The 27,502-nt window shown below is 44.3% G+C and overlaps 1 protein-coding gene across 2 annotated transcripts in view; it reads right to left on the bottom strand.

Annotated features, from left to right (window-relative positions):
* The window catches only part of LOC119176121 (uncharacterized), a 283,463-nt gene that overhangs the window by 247,656 nt on the left and 8,305 nt on the right, over positions 1–27,502 (bottom strand). For both annotated transcript variants that reach the window (XM_037427262.2, XM_075876986.1), the window contains exons 4-6: positions 26,240–26,328; positions 11,972–12,019; positions 234–353 (exon numbers count right to left, since the gene is read on the bottom strand). In XM_037427262.2, coding sequence (XP_037283159.2) covers positions 234–353; positions 11,972–12,019; positions 26,240–26,328 — 257 coding nt within the window. The remainder of the gene's footprint in view (positions 1–233; positions 354–11,971; positions 12,020–26,239; positions 26,329–27,502) is intronic.

Genomic DNA, 27,502 nt, shown 5'->3' with positions numbered 1-27,502 from the left:
TATCAGCATTAGATTTCAGTAAAAAAGATGTTTGTATATTTTCTTTTTTCAGACGGCATCAGACAGTTGTATATTGCGGGGTCGTCGTAAACTTGTGCCGTATAACCGGAGGTGTTAATACATTTCCAGGGACCAAACCAATCCAGTGCAAGATGCAGGTCGTCGCAATACCATACCTTAGGACGTACAATTGATGTTCCATTGTGCCTACAACACAATAGAACTGTGCTTACTAGATTGCAGTGATGGTTGCTGGGTCAATTGTCAGACGGAGAGGTCCCACTCCAAGCAGTAAAAATTCAATACACTGAAAGGGCACCTCAAGGATCCTTTTGTTGGGTACCTTGTGTAAGCTGTAAAATAAGAAAACAAGAAAAATGGTTAAGTACATGCAGGAGCCTTTAAAGGGCCTGTAAACCACCTCCAATATTTTTTCAAGCATTTCACGTAAACGAGAGCATTGTGTGCAGATTGCCGTTGCGATGAACGATTTTGCACGTGGCAGCGCTATGAGCCGCTGGTGCACCACAAATTCCAAGAAACAATCCCTCCTCTTTTCCGGCCCTTTCGGGCCTCCGCGTAACGTGCCGTGCCACATCTCGAACGCGCCGAGCCAAATATGCCAATTATGTTGTGACTGGTCGAGTAAGAGCCTACGACTGCCGGTCAGTCTGGAAGCACCTGCTCGCACTGCTTGTTGTTGTTCGTCGTGTTGCCCACGTGGGTGTAACACGAGCGGTGCACAGCGTGTCCCCGCATGGGTCCATCGCGTTGGCGATTCTTTGAAGGCGAACGCGCAACGCAGGTTCCATTACGACATGATTACGGCAGCCTTGGTTCACCAACAAGCACCTAACTGACGGAGTCGACAGGCGGAGTCCCAGCAACCGGAAGTAGATGGTGTTTCAAGCAGTGCATCAGTGATGACGTATGCATGCGAGATTGGGAGGGGCGCTCGGCGAGTGGGCAAAGCGGCGTGGGAGAAGATACCAGTAGAGGGAAGCGCAGGAGAGAGCGAAAGGTGTGGTCGTCACGGTTTAGATAATCTAACACGTCTAACTCCGCTATTACTGCCCCGTTTCGAAAAATTCTCACGGCTCTGTGTTCGTCAAAACACTTGTGCACAATTTCCCCACCACAACTGAATTTCGACCTCTGGGTGGTTTACGGGCCCTTTAACCAAAAAGCATGAACAAAAATTTTACTTTTTGAACGAAAAATAATTAATTATAGAGAACTAGCAAAACGTTTAAGCAAGTGCATCCTAGAAAGATTACAAGAAAAAAAAAAAGAAACCTTTCCGATTCATGCCAGGTACCCCTAAAGACCGAAAACGCATCGCTCAGCAGAAGCATCATTTAGATCTTGCACAAGGAAGTACATCGGCTACAAGATAGAGTGAGGTTGGCACCTGACAGAACCATAAGGATGGTGAAACCTGTAAGCTAACTTCAACGTCTTTATCTATATGTGCGATTATGGTGCTGATAAATTTTGTTGCTCTATGGCTCTCGCTGTTTCTAATTTTGGTATGCAGCTTATGACAATGTAGAGCGGTCTTGTACTGTCACGCCCACTTCAAGGCAAAGGCTTCTGCCATAATCCGCCAATCAACTGGTCTTATGCTTTCCACTGCCACGTTATACCTGCGAACTTTTTAATCTCATCAGCCCACCTAGCTTTCTGTCTCCCTTTCGTGCGTTTGCCTTCTCTGGGAATCCAGTCAGTTACCCTTAATGACCAAGGCTTATCCTGCCTACGTGCTACGTGCCTAGCCCATGTCCATTTCTTCTTGATTTCAGGGACAAGGCCTCGATGGAACATCATCATGGGAAGCTACGCCTCAGGTGTTGTGTCGACGCCATGACGTTTGCAGTGGGACGTCAGCGGACACTGACCAGCTAGGCTATAAAACCAAGGTCCATCTTCAGCGGCCTTTCAGTGGGCTTGGCAGCACCTTCTTCGGACGGACGCTCATGCATTTCTGCTTTTTCGTCCAGGTTGGTGACAAATATCCTGTCGATCAGTCTATTCGTGACGATTCTCTTACTTTGATAGTGCTGCCAAGCCCACAATGTTTGTTTGTTTCGCTGTGTGACTGTTTGATTGTCATTAGATTGCTCTTGTTAGCATCGGGAGACGTGGAGCTGAACCCAGGTCCGTCTTCGGAATCAGAATCCGAGGCTACTGTAAACAGTCAGCTTCTTAGAAAAATCTTAAAAGAGCAAACGAAAACCAATAAGACGCTCACCATGCTTTCTGCCAACCTGAAACAAGTGGAAAAAACTATAGGTGGGGTTCAAGAAAGGATAGCGTTGATTGAAAAAGAGCTTGGACGGCTACAAAAATGCGAGGAAAAGCTGGTTGAGCACGAAGCAGCGTGCAAGGGGACGAGGGAACTAGTGAACGAGCTTACGATTAAAGTTGATGACCTTGAAAACCGAAGTCGAAGAAACAACTTGATGATTTATGGTTTAAGTGAAGAATCAAAAGAAGATAACAAATCTCTGCAAGACAGGGTTCAACAACAAGTATTTAAGGACTTACTCGACGTCGAAGTGAATTCGATAGAGCGCATCCACAGAGTAGGTTTTAAACGTGCTGGGAAACACTGACCTATTATGTTACGGCTATTTGATTACTCTGAGAAAACTACAATTATGTCTGTTTGTTTCAAGCTGAACACAGATTTCCATATCTGAAGATTTTTCCAAGAGAGTTCGCGACTTACGCCGCAGGTTGTGGCATTCGGCAGCAGTGGAAAAAACCAATGGAGCAAAGGTTTCACTCTTGTTTGATAAACTGAAAGTAGACGATAAAGTTTATATCTGGGACGAGCTTTCAAACCAACGGCTGGAAGTTGCACGACGTGATGCGCAGGCCCGGCGGAATTCTGGTCACTCTGCAACAACCCGAGTGAACACGAGAAGCAGCAGTAAAAAATGACAGCCTGTGAGCAAAGTTCTCAGAGTTGTTTCACTGAATGCACGTAGTGTTGTTAACAAAGCCAGTTCCCTTGAAGACGTTATCTCCTGTTACCAGCCACACGTCTTAGTAATCACTGAGACATGGCTACATGCAGATGTGCAAGAGTCGGAAGTCATACCGTCTTCTTACAAGCTTATTCGTAAAGATAGGGAGTCACGCGGGGGAGGAGTAGCAATCGCTATTAAAAATAACGTCGCATTTACTGTTTTGGATGGCATCAACAACCACGAAAGCGTGTGGTGCAGAATTAAATTTCTTGGTAAAAGAATACTTTTAGGGGGCGTGTATCGACCACCGAGTTCTTCGCCCGAATACTTAGAAGCCATTCAAGACTACCTTGCAGATAATACAAATTCTCGATCCCGGATTATAATAACAGGAGATTTCAACCTACCGGGTATAAACTGGGCTGATTTTTCTTATGATGGCAAAGAATCTCGAAGTGCAGATATACTGATTACGACCGCATTCAACTTCTGCTTACAACAACTAGTTTCTGAGGCTACTAGGGTTGACAGTTCATCATCATCCCTCCTTGATTTGGCACTGGTTAGCAGCTCGTTCCAAGGTTGTTCAGCCAATGTAGAAGAAGGAATATCTGATCACAAGTTGCTTGCTGTGTCATGTCCTGTTTCGGGAACACGTTCATTTACTAGACCGTCGGATACTTTCGTGAGAGATTACACTCATGCGGATGATAACGCTATTTTAGAATATTTGGAATCGCGTTTTGATTGTTTTAGCCAAGTTAATAATGTCAATGAAATGTGGTCAAATTTCAGAGAAATTGTTCTCTTTTGCGAGCAAAGATATGTGCCGCTAAAAAAGAAACGAGTTAATAGGGAATATCCGTGGTTCACGAGAGAAATGATTCATTTGAAACGCAAAATTAAGCGTCAGAACACGAGTGATTTTTCAAGCCTTACTTCTAAGCTGCGAGAACTAACGCGATCGGCAAAGGAAAGATTTTTTTCAGATACTCTACCGTCATTCATGAAGAATGAACCCCAAAAATTCTGGCGCTATCTGTCAAAAGATAAACGAGGCATTTCAGTGATCAGGGTCTCGAGGGAGAAAGTATTGTTGACGCGACTACCATTGCCAACAAATTTAATGTCTTTTTCCAGTCCGTTTTTACACGGACAGCCACGCATGCTCAGTTGCGGTCATATGACTCTGATAGCCTCATGCCAGAAGTTGAAATCACTGAGGATGGAGTCCTTTGCCTTTTACACAAACTAGATGTAAAGAAATCACCTGGTCCGGACGGACTATCTAATACTTTTTTGAGTAGATATGCTGTTTGGGTGGCAAGATATTTACATCGCATTTACACTGCATCGTTAGACGCTGCAGTTATTCCTGATGACTGGCGCTCGGCAAAAATAATTCCGGTACATAAATCTGACATTATTTGGAGCCCTTGGCAACAATATTTGATTAAGAAAATAGAAAGGGTCCAAAATTTAGCTCTGCGCTTTATATATTCCGCTTACTCCCGACAACATAGTGTAACTAATCTACGTAATAGGGCAAGCCTACAAATACTAGAACAGCGCAGGATAATATCCAGATTAAAATTCGTCTACCAACTTGATCACGGGGACTTTAAATTATCACGGGAACGATACCTTCAGCAGCCTTCTAAACTTTCAGCTAGGACAAATCACAACAAAACGTTTAGGCAGCCACCTAGCCACATTAATGCCCACAAGTTCGCTCTCTTTCCTCGCGCAATTTTTCATTGGAACGCATTACCTGCGGAAGTAGTGAATGCTGCCTCGACGGCTTCATTCACTCAACAGATAGAAAAGATTAATTTCACCATATAAGTGATGTATGCAGAAAATAGTGTCATTTGAGTGCAAATCATCCGGCTACAAATGTTGAAAATATTCTTAGTTGAGCGCAGTTCTGTTGAACAGCGAGAAAATATATTTGACTTTTCTGTACTTGATAGTTATGTATTTTTTCATTTATGCCCTGTACTCCAGTGTATTACTAGTTATTGCTTGAATGTATTGTTTGTATCCCACTCCTGCATGGGCCCGGGTAGGGCCTGCAGTATCTGTAAATAAAATAAATAAATAAAAAAAATTTCAACTATGAAATCCTTAACACTGATTTGTTCCCTCACCCACCCTGCTCTCTTCTTGTCTCTTAAGGTTACACCTATCATTTTCCTTTCTATCACTCGCTGCGCTGTCCACAATTTAAGCTGAATCCTATTTGTAAGCCTCCAGGTTTCTTCTCCGCAGGTAAGTACTGGCAAGATGCAGCTGTTACATACCTTCCTTTTGAGGGTTAGTGGCAGATTACCATTCATGATTTGAGAATGCTTGCCAATGTGATCCAGCCCATCCTCATTCTTTCAGTTGTTTCTCATGGTTCGGCTCTGTGATTACTACCTGTCCTAAGTATACATATTCTTTTACAACTTCCAGCGTCTCTCCACCTATCGCAAAGTGCTGTTTTCTGTAGAGACTTGGGCACATTACTTTAGTTTCATGCACATTCATTTTCAGACCTACTTTTCTGCTTTCCATGTTCATTTCTGTAATCGTGAGCTGTAATTCGTCCCCTGAGTTACTCATCAAGGCAATGTCATCAGCGAATCACATGGTTTTTCATCTCTTAATAAAATTTTTTTTTTCTCCTGAGATAGTTTGCCAGTGTCCTGTCTCATGACTGTCCCTCCTACTTCCATTGCACATTCTTTAATGATACTAGTAAGATTATTGTTCATTGTGTTAATGCTAACATCTGTTATCTCGTTTAGTGCCTTGAATACATTATGAAGCGAGACTGAATTCCTGTCCTTTCCCTCTCACTGCCAGTTCATTAATTGGCTTCTTGGTTATCAGTTTTTGTCTTTGCTTTTTTTAATCTAGGCGACTACTAGCTCTTACCATTTTATGGTTACTGCATCTTATCTTGCCAACCACTTCTACATCCTGTACAATGCCTGGTTGTGCACACAGAATGAAGTCTATTTTAGTTTTAGTTCCGCCATAAGGACTTCACCATGTCCACACACAGTTAGCTCATTCTCTGACAAAGGAATTCAAGATCGTAAATTATTACGTTCTGGAAACTACTAATAATTCCCCTCTGGCCTTGCTAGAGCGAATACCATATTCCACCACTGCATTGTTTCTGGCCTCTTTCTTGCCTACTTTGGCATTAAAGTCGTCCATTAGAATAGTATACTGTGTCTTTACTCTATTAATGGCTGACTCTACGTCTTCATAGAAGCATTCTACCAAATGATCATCATGGCTCGATGTAGGTGCGTAGGCCTGTACCACCTTTATATTGTACCTTTTGTTAACCTAATTATGACACTTCCCTCCCTCTCACTAATGCTATAGTATTCCTCTATGTCGCCAGCGATAGTTTTGTGTAGGAGAAACCCCACATATAGTTCTTTTATGTCAACTAATCCATGATAGCATAGGACGTGTCAGTTCTTTAACACTGTATAAGCCTCGGGTGTCCTCCCAACACCGCTAAGCTTCATTTTACATCCCATTTAACGCCCTCTAATTCTTCGAATAGTACAGCTAGACTAGCCTCACTAGATAGGGTTCTAGCGTTGAAGGTAGCCAAGTTCAGATTCCAATAACGTCCTGTCCGGACCAAGAAATTCTTAGCATCCTCTGCTGTTCCACAGGTCTGACCGCCGCCTTCGACAGTTGCTTCGCAGCTGCTGGGGACTGAGAGCCTAGGGTTAATTGCTGTATTCATGGAAGGTTGCGGCCAGCTATTACACCAAGGTGGCAAATCCTGCTCTGGTGTAGTGTTATTTAAAGGATCACTATACAGAAATACAGGTCGATTTAACTGTTGATAAACTGTATTTTGAGAACTCTAATGTCATTAATTTCGACATCCTTGGTAATTAACGGAGGAACAAAATCAAGCTCAATATTTCATTTTTTTGCACGGAGATCTCTGTGCGTGACATCACAGATTTCAAAGGGTATTAATCGTACCTTGGCACTATAGGATCAAGAGTTTCTTCCAACTTGGTATATAATTGATTGATTGATTGATATGTGGGGTTTAACGTCCCAAAACCACTATATGATTATGAGAGACGCCGTAGTGGAGGACTCCGGAAATTTAGACCACCTGGGGTTCTTTAACGTGCACCCAAATCTGAGCACACGGGCCTACAACATTTCCGCCTCCATCGGAAATGCAGCCGCCGCAGCCGGGATTCGAACCCGCGCCCTGCGGGTCAGCAGCCGAGTACCTTAGCCACTAGACCACCGCGGCGGGGCAAACTTGGTAGAATAAGTTTATGGCCCTCTCAAAAGACAATGAACGTCATTCGTACAGATTAGGAACTACTTAGGCCCTAGTGAGTGCCATCAAAATATGTGTCATTATGATGAATGGTGCGGAAATTTCAAGGTGGTGTCACCATCGACATTTTCATTCAGTGCATTTTCTAGCTTATCAAATGTCTTTTTGCAGAAAGAGTGGCATTTTTGGTAATGTGAAAGAGAAATTAGTTGATACAGTAAGAGCTTGTTAATTCAAACTTACAGTTAATTCGAATTTAAGCCCTGGTCCCACTACAACCCTGTGTATTTCTGTAGAGAGGAAAATCGCGAGAATTCGGACAGGTCGGTATCTATGATGTTTAATTGACCCTGGGAGCTCCTGCTTTTTGTCTCTCCACGCAGAAGTCGGCCTGAACTGATCACAATATGTTGTAAAGCCAAACCAAAACACAGCAGATTAAATTCTTGGTGCTGCACTGGAGCTAGTGGGCAAGGGTCCAACAAAAGAAATGCAAGCAAATGAAAATTACTGATTGTTGTTGAGCTAACCTTATTCTGGTCCAGAGAACCATGTAAGAAAGATTCCGATTACTTTTAATTTTGATAGTATTAAATCTACTATGAAAGCAAATATGTTTTGGAGCATAAATAGCGTCGTACATTTTAACACTAAGGCTCAGGACTCACGTGAATGCATGCCAGAGCTTTTTTTCTGGTGTATCGTTGACTGATTAATTGTGTTTGCTGTTAAAAGCTTCATGAATTTAATCAAAGAAATCACCTGCCACGGACATGTAGTAGTGCCTAGCTTGCGATAACGAATTCAGTGGTGGCTTCTGCCGAGGCCGTGTGGCACAATGTTTGTACATTTTAGTGCTCGCCCACAAATTCGAACAATTTTATATTTTCGCTCGAGTTTAAACTAGCGAGCATTTACTATATTACAAGAAAAATCCTTTTGTTCTTCAGCGTTTCTTCCAGATCAGCGACTGCCAAAGTCTAGCATGCAAGACATGAACACACTGTGCATACATTATGGACACTTCTTATTTAGGCTGCCAATGTGTTTCAATGAAAATTTTGATGGATTGATTTCTATGGCTAGCTTACGGAAAAGTTTATTTACTTTTTCGAAGCATCGTTCATTGCAGCACGGTTTAATTTTAACCTACAGAGAGTACTTTCGTCCCTTTCTAATAACATAAATACAACTGCTACATTCCTTTTGAATAAGGTGATTTCCAATATTTTTAAAATCCAATTAAAGCTTGTCCCAATAGGGCCACATCAAGAACAAAAATTTAACACTCAAAAGTTTAAAAGCATTAGCATGTAATGCAGAAAACAACTTCAGGCAGGAAGTTGCACAGCAAAGTAATCACCACCAAATCGAAATCAGCATAGCTATAATAGTTCAAAAGCAAGACTAAAGATTTTCCCGCTCACTTTAATCCAAGTGCCAGCCTAAATAATCTGCACGCCATTCAAATAATCTGAGCGCCGAGCCATTTAATCCATCTGCCAAACATTTAATCTAAGCGCCAACATATTTAATCCAAGCGCCAACTCACTCAGGCCGCGTGCCATTGAGTTTAATCCAAGTGCCACCGTATTTAATCCGATTGCCAATCACTTTAATTCAGGTGCCAGTCAGTTTAATCCATGCGCTAGAAACACACAGTTAGTTACTATATATAGTATAAATGTCAGAATAACGTAAACATGGCGTCACAGCAAGAACTTTTCCCTCGGCTATACATGGTAGCGCTTATGAAATGAAGTGCGCAGTGCGACTTCCCCTTAACATTTTGGTGTCATAGCTTCAAAATAAAAAAAGTCAGTAGTAATTGCATGTATGGGTACTTAAATGTATTTAAATATATAGAGTCCATGTTAATCTTTATTGCATTGCTACTGCTTCATTCCGGTTAACCATCTACACCATCGCATATGAATAGATTCGTGTCGTCTGTTGAGCAGACGGCATTTGGCGACTTATGCGCTGAGGCTACCGCAGTCGTCTGCTCAGTCCAGGGAAAACAGTGACCGACAGATGATATCCATTCGTTCTTGAAACCAGGAATAACCACTTAAAAATACCAAACTTGCATTTATTCGGGTTCATGTGGAAATAAGTTGTTATAAAAGCATCAAAGTAGATACTCCGGTTTCCATGTAACAGACGACGCTTAGTGTAGCTGAAGCGTGTTTACTTGAAACGTGTGTTTTCATACGGGAACATTTGCAGACGAAGAGAGAGCTTTGCTTGAAGTCATGGCTGGACGCAAACGAGGACCACACTTTAAGAACCCCGACGAACCTCGTCGAAAAAAACAGCAGAGTATCGGTGGTCGACAGGGCTAGGATTGTGAACGTTTACAGGCGTGGCGGTGGCTTAAAGCAGCTGGCCGACGCTCTAGCCATCAACATTAAAACAGCAAGATCGATTGCCGCTACCGACAGAAAAACATCAAAGCATGGTGGGGGTTCAAAAAGGAAGTTTGGAGATGAGGTCGTGAGTACTTTGAGACGAATTGTCAACGAAAACTGTACATTTACATTGAAGCAAATAAAGGAGGCCCTGGAGAAAGAAATGCCAGGAGTAACAATCAGTGCAAGCACAGTCGACCACTTGCTGGATGCCCACTGCTACTCGATGAAGCTAGTGACGCAAAGGCCCACAGATCGCAACCGTGACGATATCAAGCACAGCCGCATGCTGTACGCCCAATGGCTGCAGTCTGATGTTTGCCGTGTGTTTGCCGCTTCTATTTGGATGAGACTAACTTCAATATCTGGTGGTCCAGGAACTTCGGCAGGGCAGCTAAAGGACAACCAGCTGTGCACATGACCACAACGACAAAGGGAGTGAACTTGAACATTATAGCATGCATGTCCGCAAATGGAGTTATTCACTGGACTGTGGTGGACAAAGTTCATTGGGTTGTTTTTAATGACTTCCTCAGTGATGTTTCGGCCTGCGTAGAACGTGATGAGCCAAATACCGAAGCTGTATTCTTTTTTGATAATGCACCTGCTCACGCTCGAGCAGAACAGGCGGCTTTGGCTAACTCCATGCACTCTATTAAGCGCCTGCCAGCGTACAGTCCCTTCTTTAACCCTATAGAAGAAGCCTTCTCGAAATTCAAGTCACACGTGAAGGCCTACCTGAGCGAACGTCGTAATTTAGTTTTAGTGACACCGCAAGGCATGACGAAGAAGGAGCACAGGCGTTCTTTGCTGCTGGATGCAACTCGCTACTCCATGCAACAAATACAGCGCGTTGACTGCGCAGCCTTTGATCGGCACAATTTCTCTTTTGTGCCTGCCGCTTTGCGTGAAGATGACTTGTGAACATCCGTCTCCGAGCCCTATGAGACAGTTCTGTTAATAAATAAACTAACCTGTGCCTATGTTGCATTTCTAGAATAATTAGTAGTAATCACTCTTGTTTTCCTGTATATGTATGTATGTGTACACACACACACACACACATATATGTGTGTGTGTGTGCGTACGTGTGTGTGTGTGTGTATAGAGATAGAGAGGGGGGACAGAACAAATAATTTAGTGATTGCACTGAATCCGCAAGCTTCCAATGTGCGATGAGAGGCATAATGCCACGCAAAAAAACATGTACACAAAAAAAGAAAGCTAGGCCCAAGGTCAGTTGCGTGTTATCATTTTGTTTCCTCTGTGTTCGTTTCATCGAATTCGTCAAGTAAGTCACAAAACTAACAAGCTAAACGAACAATCAGTACTGTTCGTATCATTGGAGACATTTAACTTTGTTTAAATAAAAAAATAAGAGCATACAATAATGTAAAATAAAACTTCTATTGCCACATCAGGATGATCAGTTTACGTTTTATGTTCACTACAGGAAAAAAAAAACACATTGGAATTATCTCTATTTCACAGTGCGTGCCACGCGACGGCTTCCTAATTTCTTGATTATGTAGCTGTCTTTGACCCATCACTGCCCGCGACCATGCTTTTAATCTCTTAGTATGCGTTCCGGCATTCCAATAAACATAGTGTGTCGTTGGCATTACATGACCTGTCCTGGTCATGTAATGTTGTAGTGTGTGCCAAAGCCAATTATGAGCTTCAGTGTCGGATACTGAATTTCATTGCACTGTAAAATATTCAGTAATATGTTCCTGCGTTTTTTTTTTTACGTTTTCATTAAATTTATTTCACCTGGGCCAAGCACTCATTATACAAACTTGCGCATAGCAAAGTATAAGCACTCCAAACATGACTTAAGCGAACCACGGCAGTAACTTTTTTCAAGAATACTATAGGCGAATACAAATAATAATGATTGATTCTACCTTCCGATTATTGTCTTTTATACTGTAGGAACTGCATTTCAATTGCACTGCTGTTTTTACGCCCCGTATTCTGGTTTTTGTGCGTGGATTAAACTGACTGGCACCTGAATTAAAGTCATTGGCAATTGGATTAAACACGGTGGCACTTGGATTAAACTCAATGGCACGCGGCCTGAGTGAGTTGGGGCTTGGATTAAATATGTTGGTGCTTGGATTAAATGTTTGGCACATGAATTAAATAGCTCGGCGTTCAGATTATTTCAATGGCGTGCAGATTATTTAGGCTGGCACTTGGATTAAAGTGAGCGGGAAAACTTGTACTTTAGATAAAAAGTAAAAGCAAGGTTTACATACTCTCGTCGATCCACGAGGAGTGTCTTGCCATAGTCAACCAAGAACACCCTGGCAAAAAAAAAGACAAATAAAACACTGCACAAAACTTGCATCAATACTAAAACACAGCTTTTAATATCTTGAGCAAAAGCTCAAAGTAAATAAACGCTATGTGTGTGGCATGACACCTGTCAATCTACTGTACTTCAAATAAATTATGGGCAAAGCTAAGCAATTCTGTGAAAATGCCACAACATTACTTGTTGCCGAAATATATTACCACGTTGAAAGGACACTGACACAGTTTTAGCAATTTCGTACAAACACATTGGGCTGGTAGAGCAAGTCTTGAGGGTCGTTTACAGACTGATTTAAGCTCTCTGCATAAACCGTGTAATTTACCATGATTTAAAGCTGTTAATCATAGCCCATTTCAAGTGCTTTCATAGCCCATTTCAAGTGCTTTCAAACGCATTTTCAAGTGCCCACTTCTTGCAAAACGACGCCTGAAAGCCTGACGTCACACAGGCGGCCGGTCTGGTTCGATGTGCAGTGAAAATCGCAGGCGATTTTTTTCCATATAACTGCGAACAAATGTTCATTATCTTTCAAACTTAATCTTTTATTTTGATTTAAAAAGTCGCCAATAAAGCAAACACAACTGCAGTTTACAACTAGCCTTCAGAACTTCCTGCGCACAGCGAGTGTCGTCAGCATGTCTGTGCATTCTCGGTGCTTTCAGGTGTGATATGGCAGTCAAAAAGTCTGAAAATGTCCGTTTCCGTGCACAATGAATTGTATAAATAGCCATTGTGCCTTTTGTAAAAGTAGTCAAAATAAAAAACAGAAAATGATATTTACGCATTCTTAATTATGCTTCTTTAGGATTGATATAGCGAGTAGCATGAGCATTGTATAGTGCTCATTTTGAAGCATTTTAATAAAGTAATGTGATGACAACAATGACAACATTTGATGATGATGATGTGTGGCGCTTTGTGACGCAAGGGCCAATTGATGGCAAAGAGCGCCATTTCGATGAGTAGAGATGAGACAATGATATGTTGCGTGGCTGTATAGGGACCTTGAAATTCCTCGCGATAATGCAGGTAAAAACATAAGTATTAAGATCATGACAGTGGCGTGACATGCATATTAAAAGGGGTGACAAAGGTTTTGATAATAAAAACATGTAAAAATATTTGGCACTAGCACACGTGCCTCATCAGCGCCCTTGTGTCCAAGGGCTGCGAGGCAAGTGCTTTTAAATGTAATCACTGCAGCAGCAACCTCTCTTGAGAGGTCACGCTACACAATGCCTGGGTATATTACATAGTAAAAATTGACATCTCTTAAAAAAGCTAACAATGATTTATGGGTGAAAAGTGGTTTCCTACCGACAAACATTGCGGGGTGTAATGGTATATGTTGTCGGTAGGGTAATGGAAAGGGTTTTCTTAGAGTGTCTAATTGTTTACATTGGATTAAAACGTGAAAAACTGTCAATGCCTCACCACATTTGTCACACAATGGTGGATCGCCACCGGCCAAAAGATGTGTGTGTGTCGTGTATGTGTGTCCTATCCTGAGTCTTGTTAGTGTTACCTCTGTTAGACGTGATTTTGATACTGGTGGCCAATGGCCAAGGTGTGGCTTGATAACGTGTAGCTTGTTTTGTATGTGTCTATCCCACTTGCTCTGCCAGTAGTCCCTGAGCTTTCGTTTGAGAGACGGCTTAAGATCAAGGGGTGGGATCGATATGGGTGTAGTGGCACTGATTTCGTGGACGGATGCAGCAAGCTGATCCGCCATCACGTTGCCTTGAATCTCACAGTGCCCTGGCACCCAGCACACTACAACATGTTAGTTGAGTGTGTAGAGTGTGCATAAAATGGAGTAAAGTGAGACGAGGACTGGGTTTTTTTTGTTTTTTAAGACTGTGCAGAGCCGTTACCACACTGAAGGAGTCTGTATAAATTACTGCTTTTTGTATTTGTAATTGTTTGATGCGTTTAGCTGCCACAATTATCCCGTAAGCTTCCGCTGTGAAGATACTTGTGCCTGGATGTAGAGGGCCAGCATCCGAAAAGGAAGGGCCAACAGCAGCGTAGGACACAGAGGAGTTGGACTTAGAGGCATCTGTAAAGAACTCAGGACGTGTGTATTTGTGTTGAAGTTCCAGGAAGTATGTTCGGATATGGGCAATAGGCGCATGTTTTGTAACTTCTAGAAAAGACACAACGCAGTCTATAGTCTGCCACTGCCACGGTGGTGGGTATGCTACAGGAGCCATTAAACTGTGTTCTAGTGACACTCCAGTGTCCTCAGCTAGACCCTTCAGGCGAACTGAGAAGGGCTGCCTCATCGAAGGCCTGTTTTGAAACAGAATGGAGCTCGACAAATCAATAATAGTAGAGTATGAAGGGTGCTTCTTGTCTGCTTTCACCTTAAGAAAATAAACAAAGGACATGTAAGTTCTTTGAAGATGAAGCAACCACTCATTTGACTCAACGTAAAGGCTTTCTATGGGGCTGGTGCGAAAAGCACCCGTAGAAAGGCGGATAACCAAATGGTGCACGGGGTCCAGCATCTTCAAAGCACTTTGAGTCGCAGACTGATAGACAACGGCCCCATAATCTAAGCGGGTGCGAATGAGGCTTCTATACAAATTCATGAGACATTGCCTGTCACTACCCCAAGTAGTTTGTGACAACACTTTTAAAACATTATTGGCTTTTAAACATTTTGTTTTTAAATACTTGATGTGCGGTACGAAGGTCAACTTGTTGTCTAAGATTAGGCTTAAGAATTTATGCTCCGCATTTACAGACAGACGTTGACCGTTCTGTTCAATGTCGGGTTCTGAGTGCATGCCTCTCTTTCGGGAGAACAAGACACACATGCTTTTTTGTGGGTTCAGTCGGAATCCGTTTTCCTCCGCCCATTTGGAGACCTTGTGTAAACCTAACTGAACCTGCCGCTCACACATTGCCAAGTTGCATGACTTGAAGCCAAGCTTAAAGTCGTCGACATATGTACAATAGAACATATTGCGGGGGATGAACAGGTGCAAGGCATTCATTTTGATAATAAAAAGTGTACAACTAAGTACACCACCTTGCGGCACGCCTGTTTCCTGGACAAATGTTTGGGAGAGAACACTGCCCACACGGACACGGAATGTCCGATTGGACAAGTAACTCTCAATTATGGAAAACATTCTACCGCGGACGCCAAGGTGGGACAGGTCTCTTAGAATTCCAAAGTGCCACGTTGTATCATAAGCCTTTTCGATATCGAGGAACACAGAGAGAAAATATTGTTTATGGACGAAGGCGTCTCTGATCTGTGCCTCGATACGAACTTAGTGGTCTGTGGTGGATTTACTCTCTCGAAACCCGCACTGAAATGGGTCTAGCAAATTGTTCGTTTCAAGAAAATGTACAAGTCGGCAGTTTATCATTTTTTCGAAGACTTTGCAGAAGCAGCTTGTAAGTGCAATAGGCCTACAACTCGAAGCTAAAGAAGGGTCCTTGCCCTTTTTCAAAATGGGAATAATAATCGCCTCTTTCCAGGAGGTAGGGATAGTGCCAGAAAACCAGATAGCATTGTACAAACAAAGTAAGGTTTTTCGTGTTTCGGCTGGTAGGTTTTTTAACATTTCATACACCACACGGTCAGAACCTGGGGCAGAAGTACTGCAGGAGTTTAGAGATGTTCGGAGCTCAGCTAGACTGAAAGCTTGGTTATATGCCTCGTTTTTAGTGCACTTGTGTTCGAGTTTCTGCTTTTCTATTCTTGTTCTGTATTTTTGGAAAGTGTCAGTATAGTGGGACGGGCTGGACACCCGTTCGAAGTGTGCACCGAGGAAGTTTGCCTGATCTTCCAAGGTATCACCCTGAGTGTTTACGAGTGGAAGTGTGTGTACTTGTTTTCCTGCTATCCTACCAACCATGTTCCAGACTTTAGCACCCTGTGTATGAATTGATCCCTGACAAAAACTTTTGCCAGCTTTCTCTTCTGGCCTGCTGACGTGTTCTCCTGTCTTAAGACTTTATTTTCTTGAAGGTGTCAAGATTTTTGGCTGTCGGTGAGTTCCGAAGCAACCTCCATGCCTTATTCTGCTCCTTTCGCGCATTACGACACTCAGTGTTCCACCATGGGACGTGTCGCTTGCCGGGCTGTCCAGATGTTTGTGGGATGCATTTGGCTGCTGCGTTGATAAGGAGAGCTGTGAAGTACTGCACAGCTTCATCTATGCTTAGCCCACATATGTCAGTCCAAAATAACTGAGCTTTGTTATGAAAGTGTTCTCAGTCGGCTTTGTGTATAAGCCATTTGGGAACTCGTGGAGGACATTCGTATGATGTTTGTGTACTCAAAATGACAGGAAAATGGTCACTTCCGTAGGTATTATTTAGAACTTTCCATTGGAGTAATGGTACAAGTGAAGGAGATGCGATGCTGAGATCTATGGAAGAGTAGGTTTTGTTGGCAAGGTTATAATATGTTGCCTCTTTCCTATTCAACAGACAGGCACCGGAGGAAAAAGGAACTGTTCAACGAGACGACCTCGTGCGTCGCAGCGAAAATCACCCCATAGACTGCTATGAGCATTCAGGTCACCAAGGACCAGATAAGGTTCGGGTAGTTGATCAATTAAGGACTCGAATCCTCGTTTTCCAAGACGGTGGTGTGGGGGTATGTACAGAGAGCAGATGGTGACGAGCTTGTTGAAAAAAACTGCTCGAACAGCCACTGCCTCTAGTGTTGTTTGAAGTGGTAAATGTGTGCATGCTACTTTTTGATTAAAAATAATGGCTACACCTCCGGATGATGCCGCAGCATCATCTCTGTCCTTTCGGAAGAGAACATACCGACGCAAAAAATTCATGTTTTTAGATTTTAAATGAGCTTCCTGTACACACAGCACTTTCGGCGAATGTTTGTAAAAGAGCTCTTGAACATCATCGAGGTTTCCAAGCAGTCCTCTGACGTTCCAATGTATTATCTGTGTTGCCATATTGGAGGTAACGTAGTGCTGTGTGTAAGGAAAAATGGGTGTGTCTGCTTAAGCTAAATGTTAAGACTCAAAGAACAGGACCGTCGCCGGGCCCCGTTATTGGCTTTTTATTTCTTTTGGCGCGCTCCAGAGAGCTACGCCGATCTTTTGGCACCAGGGGTACCGTGGTGTCCATTGCCTCCTCAGAGGCACTGCGTGCCCGCATTTGCGAGCTTATGTTTTGGGCTTGGGGCCTCGCCTGGTGAGACGAGGCTTTCATATCGGCCGACCCTGGGGTTTCCTTCAACTCGGGGGGCGAAACCTTCGGTCCTCTTGGGCTAGAGGCCGAAGGGGCCTCCTTTGCTGCTGGGATACCCTGGCTGCTGCAAGAGCTTGCAGCGGCCCTGGGTGTCGCCGTGTTGACGAGTGGCAGGGCAGCCTTGGCTGTTCCCACCGTGGGTGGGGGCATTGGCAACCGCCTGCAGACACTGTGCCTGGCATGGGCAGTTGCCGCAGGCCGTTGTAGTGCTGCCCCCTGTTGCACTACATCGGCGAACGATGGTTTGTTTGTGGAAAGACCAGATACTTGTTGACGGGCTTCTCGGAAAGTAATGTTTTGTGTGATTTTGATTGTAACAATTTCTTTTTCCTTTTTCCATGTTGGACAGGTTCGGGAGTATGCGGGATGGGCACCATCGCAGTTTGTGCAGTGGGCCCCATCCTCCACCTTACACTCGTCTGTGGCGTGTCCTGTGGTGGCACACTTTCCGCAGGTGAGTTGGCCGCGGCAACTCTGAGAGCCGTGACCAAAACGCTGGCATTTGAAACAACGTCATGAGTTGGGAATGTAGGGTCTCACATTCAACATGAAGTATCCTGTTTCGAGATGTTCAGGCAGGGTACTGGTGGAAAATGTCACAATTATGTGTTTTGTTGGGATTTCCTTCTTATCACGCCTAATTTTGATTCTTTGTACTTGTGTCACCTGCTGGTCTTTCCAGCCCTCGAGGAGCTCACCTTCAGTCAGGCCAAGCAAGTCTTGATCAGATACAACGCCTCGTGAAGTGTTGAGTGAGCGGTGTGGTGTAATTGAGATAGGAATGTTTCCAAACGATTCTAGTTTTGAGAGATTTTCATACTGGCTCTGGCTTTTTAACTCGAGGAGGAGATCCCCACTGGCCATTCTTGTAGCCTGGTAACCCGGTCCGAGTGTAGTGGTGAGGCATTTGGAAACAACGAAAGGCGAAATAGTTCTGACGTTCTTTTCAGCAGTTTCACAGTGGATTACATGGTAGCGGGGAAAGGTTTCTTTCGGTTTGCTGAAATAATTGCAAAAGTCTTCGGTGCGCCCTCTCTTCGAGAGAGGACGATCGTGCAATAAAGGGAGAGAAGAAAAAGCCATAAACTAAATATGAGTTCGGCAGCCATGCCAGCCGCCCACCATGGAGCCCAACACGGGGACGTGACAAGTCCTAAATTTATATAAGGCATGTCAACGTCAGCTGTACACAGCCGCTATAACCAAATATATTGTGCCCAAGACAGAGCACATACACAAGGTTAACCCTTGCCGCCAGGAAAAATCGGAAGTAAATAGAAGAGAGAAGAAGACAGGATAGATTTAAAGACGAGAAAAGACTAAGATGTAGGAAGAGAGAGATAGGAAAAGGCGACTGCCGATTTCCCCTGGGTGGGTCAGCCCGGGGGTGCCGTCTACGTGAAGCCGGGGCCAAAGGGGTGTGTTGCCTCTGCCGGGGGGCCTTAAAGGTCTAATCACCCAGCATTGGCTCAACCCCCAGGATCCCCTTTTTTCCAGACACGGCAAAGCCACGCACGGCTAGGCGTGGGAGGGAGCCGAAACTCCCCCGTTAGCTCGGGTCCGTGGTGTCGCTACACACCAAACGCCTACTTGCGCAGGCGCCCCTGCGGAGATGACAACATTCGAAGATGTCAGCTTTTTTGTGGTTAGCAGTCTTGCGGCCTCGCTTTCCTTCCAGAGTCAGTTTATTAAATCTATCCAACCAGCCAAGCCGACAGCCCAGCGCCTGACCCACCAGTGGTAACAGAGCTGGCTTTGGCGTACGGGAAGTAGATGACACCATGTTACTCAAGGGTCCAGAGGGTCCCGCTGCAGTCTTCGACTATGGGACCCTTGTCTGTATATTTTTCTGTATAAACATTTTTGCGTAAGAATAATAAATGAATTTGAACTCTCTCCCATCACATAGTCATGCATGGCTCTGTAAAGGCGGAGCTTAGTTCCGAGCGCTCGATGGAAATGTTTAGGGTGGTAGACTGAGTGGAGGAGGAGAGTAGATATTTATTATTTGCAGCTTCCATAATAGAAGGTGTTTCAACTGAACCATGATGCCAATGATCTGCTCCATTAACAGCCTCAAAAAAAAAAAAAAAAAAAAGGCAAGAAGCCGTTTCAGAAACCCCTTAGGTGTAGCAGCAGCCTGGGTGTACATGCTGCTCCACTGCAATTCATCATGCTCACCCCGCCTTCTCTGTTGTCAGGTGTTCGGGCTTTGAACAATGCACAAAGCAACTACAATATAATGGTCTACAATACAATACAAGCTACAATACAATGGTCTTGCAGTTCAACAATGAACGGCCTACACTGGACACGCCATGATGAAGACGCGAGCTATTGAACTCCAGATGATAAAGACACCACAGTGCTGAGAGTGGTACCGCTCCTGTCACAAAACGAGCGCTCAAAAAAGGGCGCGCCGCCGAATTCTCGCGACGAAACGCCGGAGTGACGCCGCGAGGTCAACGATAAAAAAAAAAAAAAAAAGAAAAGAAAACAAGCATCCAAAGACTCCCCGGGCACGCGTCCCTCTCCCCTCGGAAGCGTAGGTTCGCCAACGAACCTCCTCACCCCTCATCGGCGGCCGAGCAGGCCCTAGAAGATTCTCGATGGAAAGGGGCGTGGTGATGCCGGGTTGCGTCATCCGTCGCGGACAGCCTTCGAACCGTCTCGCCCTCTCCCCAGCCTTCGCTGCGTATCGCGCCGACGAAATGATGAGAACTTTCTGGAATCTCGCGCAGAAGGTATTTAATCGAGCAGCCGAGATGGGAGATCAGGAGATGACGGAAGTTAGCGCCAGAGCGCGTAGGGTATTCTGCCGTGTAGTCGGCGAAGGTTTTGTCCGTAGTGACAAAGCAGGAGAAGAAGAGGATTTCCACCTGAGGGGTGAAGGCTCGAGCTACAGGCAAGAGCGTGTGTCTACCGCTATCGAGCGAAGACGCGTGGCAACAGCTGCGTGTGTGAAGCCGACGTGTTTCCGGCGAAGAAGGTTGAAGTTTGGAGAGTGGCCAAATGAAGACGCGAGGTTTCCTAGAAAAGAAACTTCGGGGGCAGACGAGGTTTCCTGGAAGAGAAACTTCGGGGGCAGTGGAACGACAACAACGCTGGACTTTGAGTGAGTGATTCTCGGAAGAGTATCATCCAGACTTTTGTTCCAAGAACTTTGGACTGAATAGGTTTTCTATCTCTTTAGTCTTTAAGTGTCTTGGTTGTTCAATGCATGCGACTGCATTGTAGTGCGTATTGTTGTCTGTGTCCGTTGTTTCGAGAGTGGCTGATTGTACTGTGTAGTACGTTGTTTGATTGGCGACATATTGTACTCAACTATTGTGGAGTGTGCATACTTGTGTATAGTTTTGATCTGCCATTATTGAGAATATAATTTTGTTTTGTCTATCAACTCTCTGCTCTGACTTGTTCTTTGGGCCACAGCCGGCGTCCGCTGGCGCGCCAAAAAGGACCACTTCTAAATTGTCCACGCTTTCGTGGTGCGGTTCAAGGGGCCGATACTTCGGCCCTGGGAATTAGCCCGGCGATCGCCTCCCAAATTAACGGGACCTGTGACAGCTCCTACCATGCACCATCTAGTGAATCAACCACCTTGCAGGCCCCAACTCTGTGCACAGCCCCGAAAACATTCATCATTGTCATCTGCTGCAGTGGCGCCACAATGCAATGGTGCAACAGTGGTTTGTGTGCTCAGCTGCTGAGCAGTAGCTGGACAGTGAGGCAGAGGATCAAATCGTTACCATGGCCATCCTTCCATTTAATTATATGAAGATGTAACTTAATTTGTGCTCCATTTTTATGCATCTGCTTTCTCATGAGCCAAGTTGCACAATGAGCCATCCAATGCTCTCCCACTGAAGTCGCCCAGACAACAAAAGAATAGATTATATTTTCCACACATTGGTGGTCAAACAAATATCTATATTCGAAATTCAATTCTTGGAAATAATAAATAACACCTATGCAAAAATATTTGTTTCTCACATACCTAAAGCTTTGGTATTTCACCAGCCCAGCTTGTTGCAATGAGGCCGGTAATTAACCCATTAGGGCCAATGCAAAAACTATTGGTTGCATTTGATTCAAAGTTTGTACATTTACCAAATTACTGTAGGCAACAGCTGCAAATTTTCTGAGTTGATTTCGTTCTTCAGAAGTTATGATATTGTACACTGGACTCTTGCCAGGGTAACGGGCAAGCTGGCTCAGTACAAGAATAGCAAGCACGCCAGGCCCTTGCCAAACTAATACCAAAGTTACATATAAAGCATATAAAACTAGTCAAATCCCCGACACTCCTTGAAAAGCATAATGCCGCACCCTTTTTGCAGCACCATTTCTTTCTTTTTTTATGGCAGACAGTACACCTCCACAGTCGTTCCAGCTTTTTGTGCAAATATTCACACGGATAGAGGATAATAACAGACACAACGGGCATGGGCAACCACTTAACAGTTGTTTTGGCAGCAAAGAGACACAGGTAGTGTCTTGCTATTATGCCGGTGAATGGCAACAGTCAATGCATATTGGGCGAGCTAACCTCCAGTAGATTAACAGGTCTTGTATGCATTAAGTGCAGCAATGCTGATCATCTGTGTACGAGGTCTGTTAAGAAAGTATCGGACTTTATTTTTTTTTTAGTGAGAACCTGATGAATTTGAAACAAGCATGCTTGCATCAGCCTACCTTGACCCTTCGTGCGCATGCGTGAATTTTTCTCGCCTGCCAATAGAGCCAGTTGCTGGGACGCGCAGCGTTTGAGTGAGGTAGTGTGCAGTGCTCTCGTCGGTTTTTCATTGCAAGGAAAATGATGGAGTGACTGGAGCAGCGCTACTGCATCAAATTTCGCCAGAAACTGGGTCACAGCTAAGTGGAAACCACTGGAAAGATCAAGACAGTTTTCGGTGACGACACTATGAGCTGCACACAGATTAAGAAGTGGTACAATCGGTTTGAAGACGGCAGCACATTGGTGGAGAGCGAGCGATGCTATGGTAGGCCATCAACATGTTGAAATGACCAGGTCATTGCTGAAGTGAACGATGTGGTGATGCGGGACCGTCGTGCGACTATCTGGGAAATTGCAGGAGAGGTGGGCATCAGCACTTTCTCTGCACATTCCATTATGACCGAAGACTTGGCTATGAAGAGAGTTGCGACGAAATTCGAGCCGAAACTGCTCACTGTGAAGCGAATGCAACTTCATGTTGAAGTCTCACAGGACATGCTGGATGTCACAAGCAGTGACCTCCACTTCATGAACACTATTATCACTGGTGGCCACCCTTGGGTGTACGGACACGACTTGGAAACCAAATCCCAGTCAACACAGAGGAAGCATTCCACGTCACCAAGACCATAGAAGGGCCGGCCCGCCAAGTGCGCAGCAACATCAAAGTGATGCTGAGTGCTTTCCTTGACTCCTGCGGAGTGGTACACCACGAGTATGCACCACAGGGTCAAGTAATCACCAAATAGTACTACAGGAATGTCCTCCGTCACCTACATGATGCTGTGCGGCGCAATAGGCCTGAGTTGTGATCAACAGTAAAGCGGCGCATCCATTACAACAATGCTCATGCACATTCTCCACACTTGTTCGAGATTTTTTTGGCGAAAAGTCAGACACCAGTAGTTCAACGGGCTCCTTATTCTTCTGATATGGCCTCTTGCGACTTCTGGCTGTTTCCCAAACTCAAGAGGAAATTGAAGGGAGGATATTATGGCTGAAACGGCAGCTGAGCTAAACTTCATTCTGAAAAAGGTCTTCTCAGAATTCTTCCAACCATGGAAGCATCGCTGGGAGAAGTGTGTGGAGACCCAAGGGGACTACTTTGAGGGAAATTAGGGTTCCAATGGTCCAATAATGCCAGTTTTTTTTTTCTTCCACTAAGGTCCGATACTTTTCTAACAGACCTCATAAATAGGGGCCTCCACCTCTTTCAGCATAAGAATGAAAATTCTATAGTTATCATCAGTTTGATCATGGTTCTCTTCCACGCCATTGCCAGTGATGCTACTGGCTCAGGCTGCTTTGATGCAAGTTTTGGAGCAGAAAAAAATGCACTTTGGAGCAGCAAAACTAGCTTTCGAAGGAGGTTCTTCTAGAAGCAGTTTGAAGACTGCTTTTACGACAGACGACTAAAAAAACATGTGCTGCACCCTACTGAAGCATAATAAAGATATGAACGAACTCAAAATTGTTAATATTTCCCACGGCTTACCTAAGTGCATTTAGTAGGCAAAGGTAAAACCATAGCACTTTGTTGTAAGATGACTGAAGCTGACATAATTATCACAAATGATCTGTTACATACCGAATTTACTCGCATAATCGACGCACCCCAGTTTGGTCGCAAGAAACCCGATTTTTAAAAATTTACGTGCATATTAGGCGCACCCGAACTTGGCCGTAATCAGCAGTTCTATTCGCACGGTTGCCATGCAACGCCCTCTCACGTTTACTGAAGCAAGGAAATATGAAAGAAAGAAAAAAACTGTGGCAGTAATGCACCAGCTGCGCCGGCTTGCCGAGAGAGAAAGAAGGGCAGGTGGTAACCTTTGAACTGGCATCGGCGTGACTCCAGCCGTGCGTGCTCCGCATGGAACGTGTGATAGCGTCCTTATCAAATGCGCTTTGAGTTCCCTGTAGGGAAAAACATCGTCGTCATCGCGTTTGCTACCTCGTCCAGAAGTTTTAAAGCTTTTTCGGCTTTCCGATGCGAGCTTTGGCCTTTGCTTCCACCTCGCGGACTTGCAGAAGCTTGGCGGACTTTTGACGCCGTTAATTTCCTAGCTACGAACTTAAACATCGTATCATACGAGCTGCTCATGATAAGTGCTTGAGTGTGATATTTTCGACACCCAATACTCATGTTGTTTTGAACAAACTTCCTGTGGCAATAAACCAAACTGTAGGCTAGGCCTTCTCAGCACTGGTTGCTTTTCGGTGGCGGTCGAGGACAACAAAAGTTGTGGTTTTGTACGGAACAAACGTACTGTATTTACTCCCATAACTTGCACACTTTTTTTCGCGATTTTGAGGCCCCAAGACGAAGGGCCTCAATTATGCGGGGATTTCGCGAGCCCATATGAAATATTGTGTCACAACCTAATGCACGCAGTATATGTATTTAAAGAAAAATCAAAAATAAATTGGAGCACAAACGAAGCATACTTGTTAATTTTGAAGAAATTAGCGCATACTTTAACCAGTCAGATAAAGTCACACGCTGCCCAGCGAGAATCACTGATCGCGAAGTCCGATTGGGAATCACAGTAACGGTCGCTGCCATTGCCCTTCCGAAGCGCATCCTCGGTTCCGTCGAACATGTTTGAATGCCCCGTTTTCTTGAAGCTCTTTCGACAATGCCGGGAAAAACTAGGTCCCACGACACGGCGATACCCAAAGAACTAAGCCTCCGTAGATAATTAAAAAGGCCTCCTTCAATGGCAGAAAACTTACATTAGCAAGCGCCCACTCTTCTGCTTTCTCGCGTACCAATCGCGCCGGTTGTCACGTTGAAGTCCGTTCCCTTGAAGTGCTTTGCGACGGCATGCTTCCCGTTTTCTTTGGTGAAATTTACAACAGCTAAGTCAATTTTGCCATATATATAATTAGTGTAGCACATCGCAAGCGAACCTTCAAAACGTGTCAGCTGGGTGGCAAAACGCAAACTTCCGAAATCAACTAAGCATGCGTTGTAGCACTGACACAGAGAACGAGGGGAACAGTGGGCGCGACAGGCCCTCTGTGTGGACATCGTGATAAAACAGGAGGGGGGTCCCAATCGCAAGCGCCGAAATTGATGTTGCAGTCTTATAATGGCTTGGAGTGGCTGAACACACTAGGCAGGTTTTCCTTTATAATGGGAGTTTCAAAAGGGAGCGCAAATACTCTCGAAATTTCGCATCATCAAAACAACTAGGAAACAATTTATTTCCGTCAAAACAACTTTCGTATATCTTCCTGGGAGACACATAAATGTACGGGATGTTGCAGCTGTCTGCTGGGAAAGCGCGTGTCAAAGCTTGTGCTTTGGACAGAAGCACCAAAACACTTCTAGCCTTTTTTTTTGTCTTTACTGCCTTCAATCTACCACTGCGTTAGCCTCATGCCCTCAGAGCTTGTAGACCGCTATCGCGCCACCGTGACCGCGGTTTTGTGCACGGCGGTTGCAGCAAACTGTAGTTCCGTTTTCAATCTGTGTGCGTTGGCTGCACACGTGCCTTCAAAACTAAGTCGTTTTATGCTATCTATGATCACATCTGCCACGGTCTTGTCCACAGAGTTTGCAGAAAGAAGCGTTGCTTTGACTGGTCAAGCGTCAGACACGCGCACACTATCCGAGTACTGCGAGTACGTTGTCTCCATACATGACGTGTCAAAAACGATTGCGGTTTCACCCACAGCGGTTGTGGCAACAACCATATGCATTGCAGAAGACAATGCATGCACTGGTCGCACGTGTACTTCTGAAGCTTCGAGCATGCTGCTCTTAGTCGGCCTTCCTTCGACGGTTTCGGTACTGAAGTTCACGAAACACATCACACGTCATATTTTGGGAAAGGGTTCGGAACATTCAAATTTTGGCCTAATGGACAAACTAGAATATGGCTGAGAAATTTCACGAATTCATATCTCCTGCGGTTTCACATCACTGAAACTACTGTATGTTTATATGAATGCCTCTTAAATTCATTTATAATAAAATGCTGTAGGTTCCCAAAACACCTGGAGTGGACTGGCCTGCATTTTTGTCAATGCGGCCAGATCCCGCACAAAAATTTCGGTTTTGGGGGGATTTTTATGACAACCATACAAACGGAAGGAACGTGAAACGGTCAAAATCCAGGTATGCAACACCCAAGCATTCACATTAAGAAGAAAAAGAACCAGAAAGATCACTTTTCGCAACCTCATTCAAGCACACATCAAATCAAGGTTTTTTGTACTCACTCAACTTGATAGCCACTGATGGTGTCAAATACATTGTTGACACGTCCTCGATACCATTTCTTCAATGAACGATTTTGTACCAAAACAATCTAGAAAGAAAGTAATCACAGAAGAGTGGAACATTTTAAACGAATGAACTATATTGAATGACAGAATTTTTGGAACATGGGTTTTAAGAAAAAATAAGAGGGGGGGGGAAATAGGTAAGAAAGGAAGAGAAAGTTTTCTAAGAATACAGTGGTCAGCTACATCGTTGCCCATTAACGTATGCACAACACATTATAAAGGTGACAAATACGAGCATTCACACCAGGAGTGAGACAAGTCGACAAGCTTTTAGAGCGATTTCTTGGGAAAAAAAAGTCTCAGTTTGAATCAGAACATGTTGAATATGAGGCAGATTAAAGGTGGGAAAAAAGGACAAGTTTAGAACAGAAAATTTAAGATTTGGAGCTACACTACAAAATAAAGCAGATCAATAAAGCATGCGATCATGAATATCATTACAGTCCTACCTTTTAGCATTTAGCATTATCCCTGCCGTTGTAGACAAGACATGAAAGGCATGGAAGATGGTTGTATTCTGCTTTTTTGTTTCACCAGATACAGTGATATTCATGCAACCCGCCTCTTTCTATTTTCCTGTGCTGCCCTCTGGCATTTTGGCAGGGGCCGAGAGAACCAGCATTGCTAGAACGAAGCCCTCCGAGACAGGAAGTTGTTTCGCAACTTTTCTGCTGTGGAAGGGCACATGCACCATGGCCTCGTGGAAAAGGCAAATTGTGGCTTAAACAGTTTGGGCTACTGGCAAGCCGGTACAGCATTCAGGGCCCAATCATGACACCATATGTTGAGGTTACCGAAAAACTCTTAATTGTACACAGAAGGTGCGAAATGGTTACTTCAATAAAAATTGCTGATTCCACTTGCTTTATACACCAAAACACAGCGAGCTCAGTGCTCGCTGCCATATTGAAAAGCGAGTGGCACCATCTGTTGCAAGCGCAGCGAAGCAACACCCTCAACTGCCGCGCGAGCAGATGCTCTGCAAATCAAACGCGAAACTTCACAACCAGAGTCTAGCTTCAAGCATGTTTCCCGCTGTTCTTGTGCTGGAATTTTATGCTGATTTCGTGTGAAACGTCGAGGACACATTCCTTGACAGTCTGGAATGTCTGCAGCACGTGCATTGCGGACTACAGAAGCAACTTCATCAGGTACGTGCTATCGCGATTGGAAGAAATGCGAACAGTGAAAAAGTGT

Source organism: Rhipicephalus microplus, chromosome X, assembly GCF_043290135.1.
Source record: "Rhipicephalus microplus isolate Deutch F79 chromosome X, USDA_Rmic, whole genome shotgun sequence".
NCBI lineage: Eukaryota > Metazoa > Arthropoda > Arachnida > Ixodida > Ixodidae > Rhipicephalus > Rhipicephalus microplus.
The sequence above is the reverse complement of the archived record's forward strand: the minus strand, read 5'-3'. Positions and strand labels throughout refer to the sequence as shown.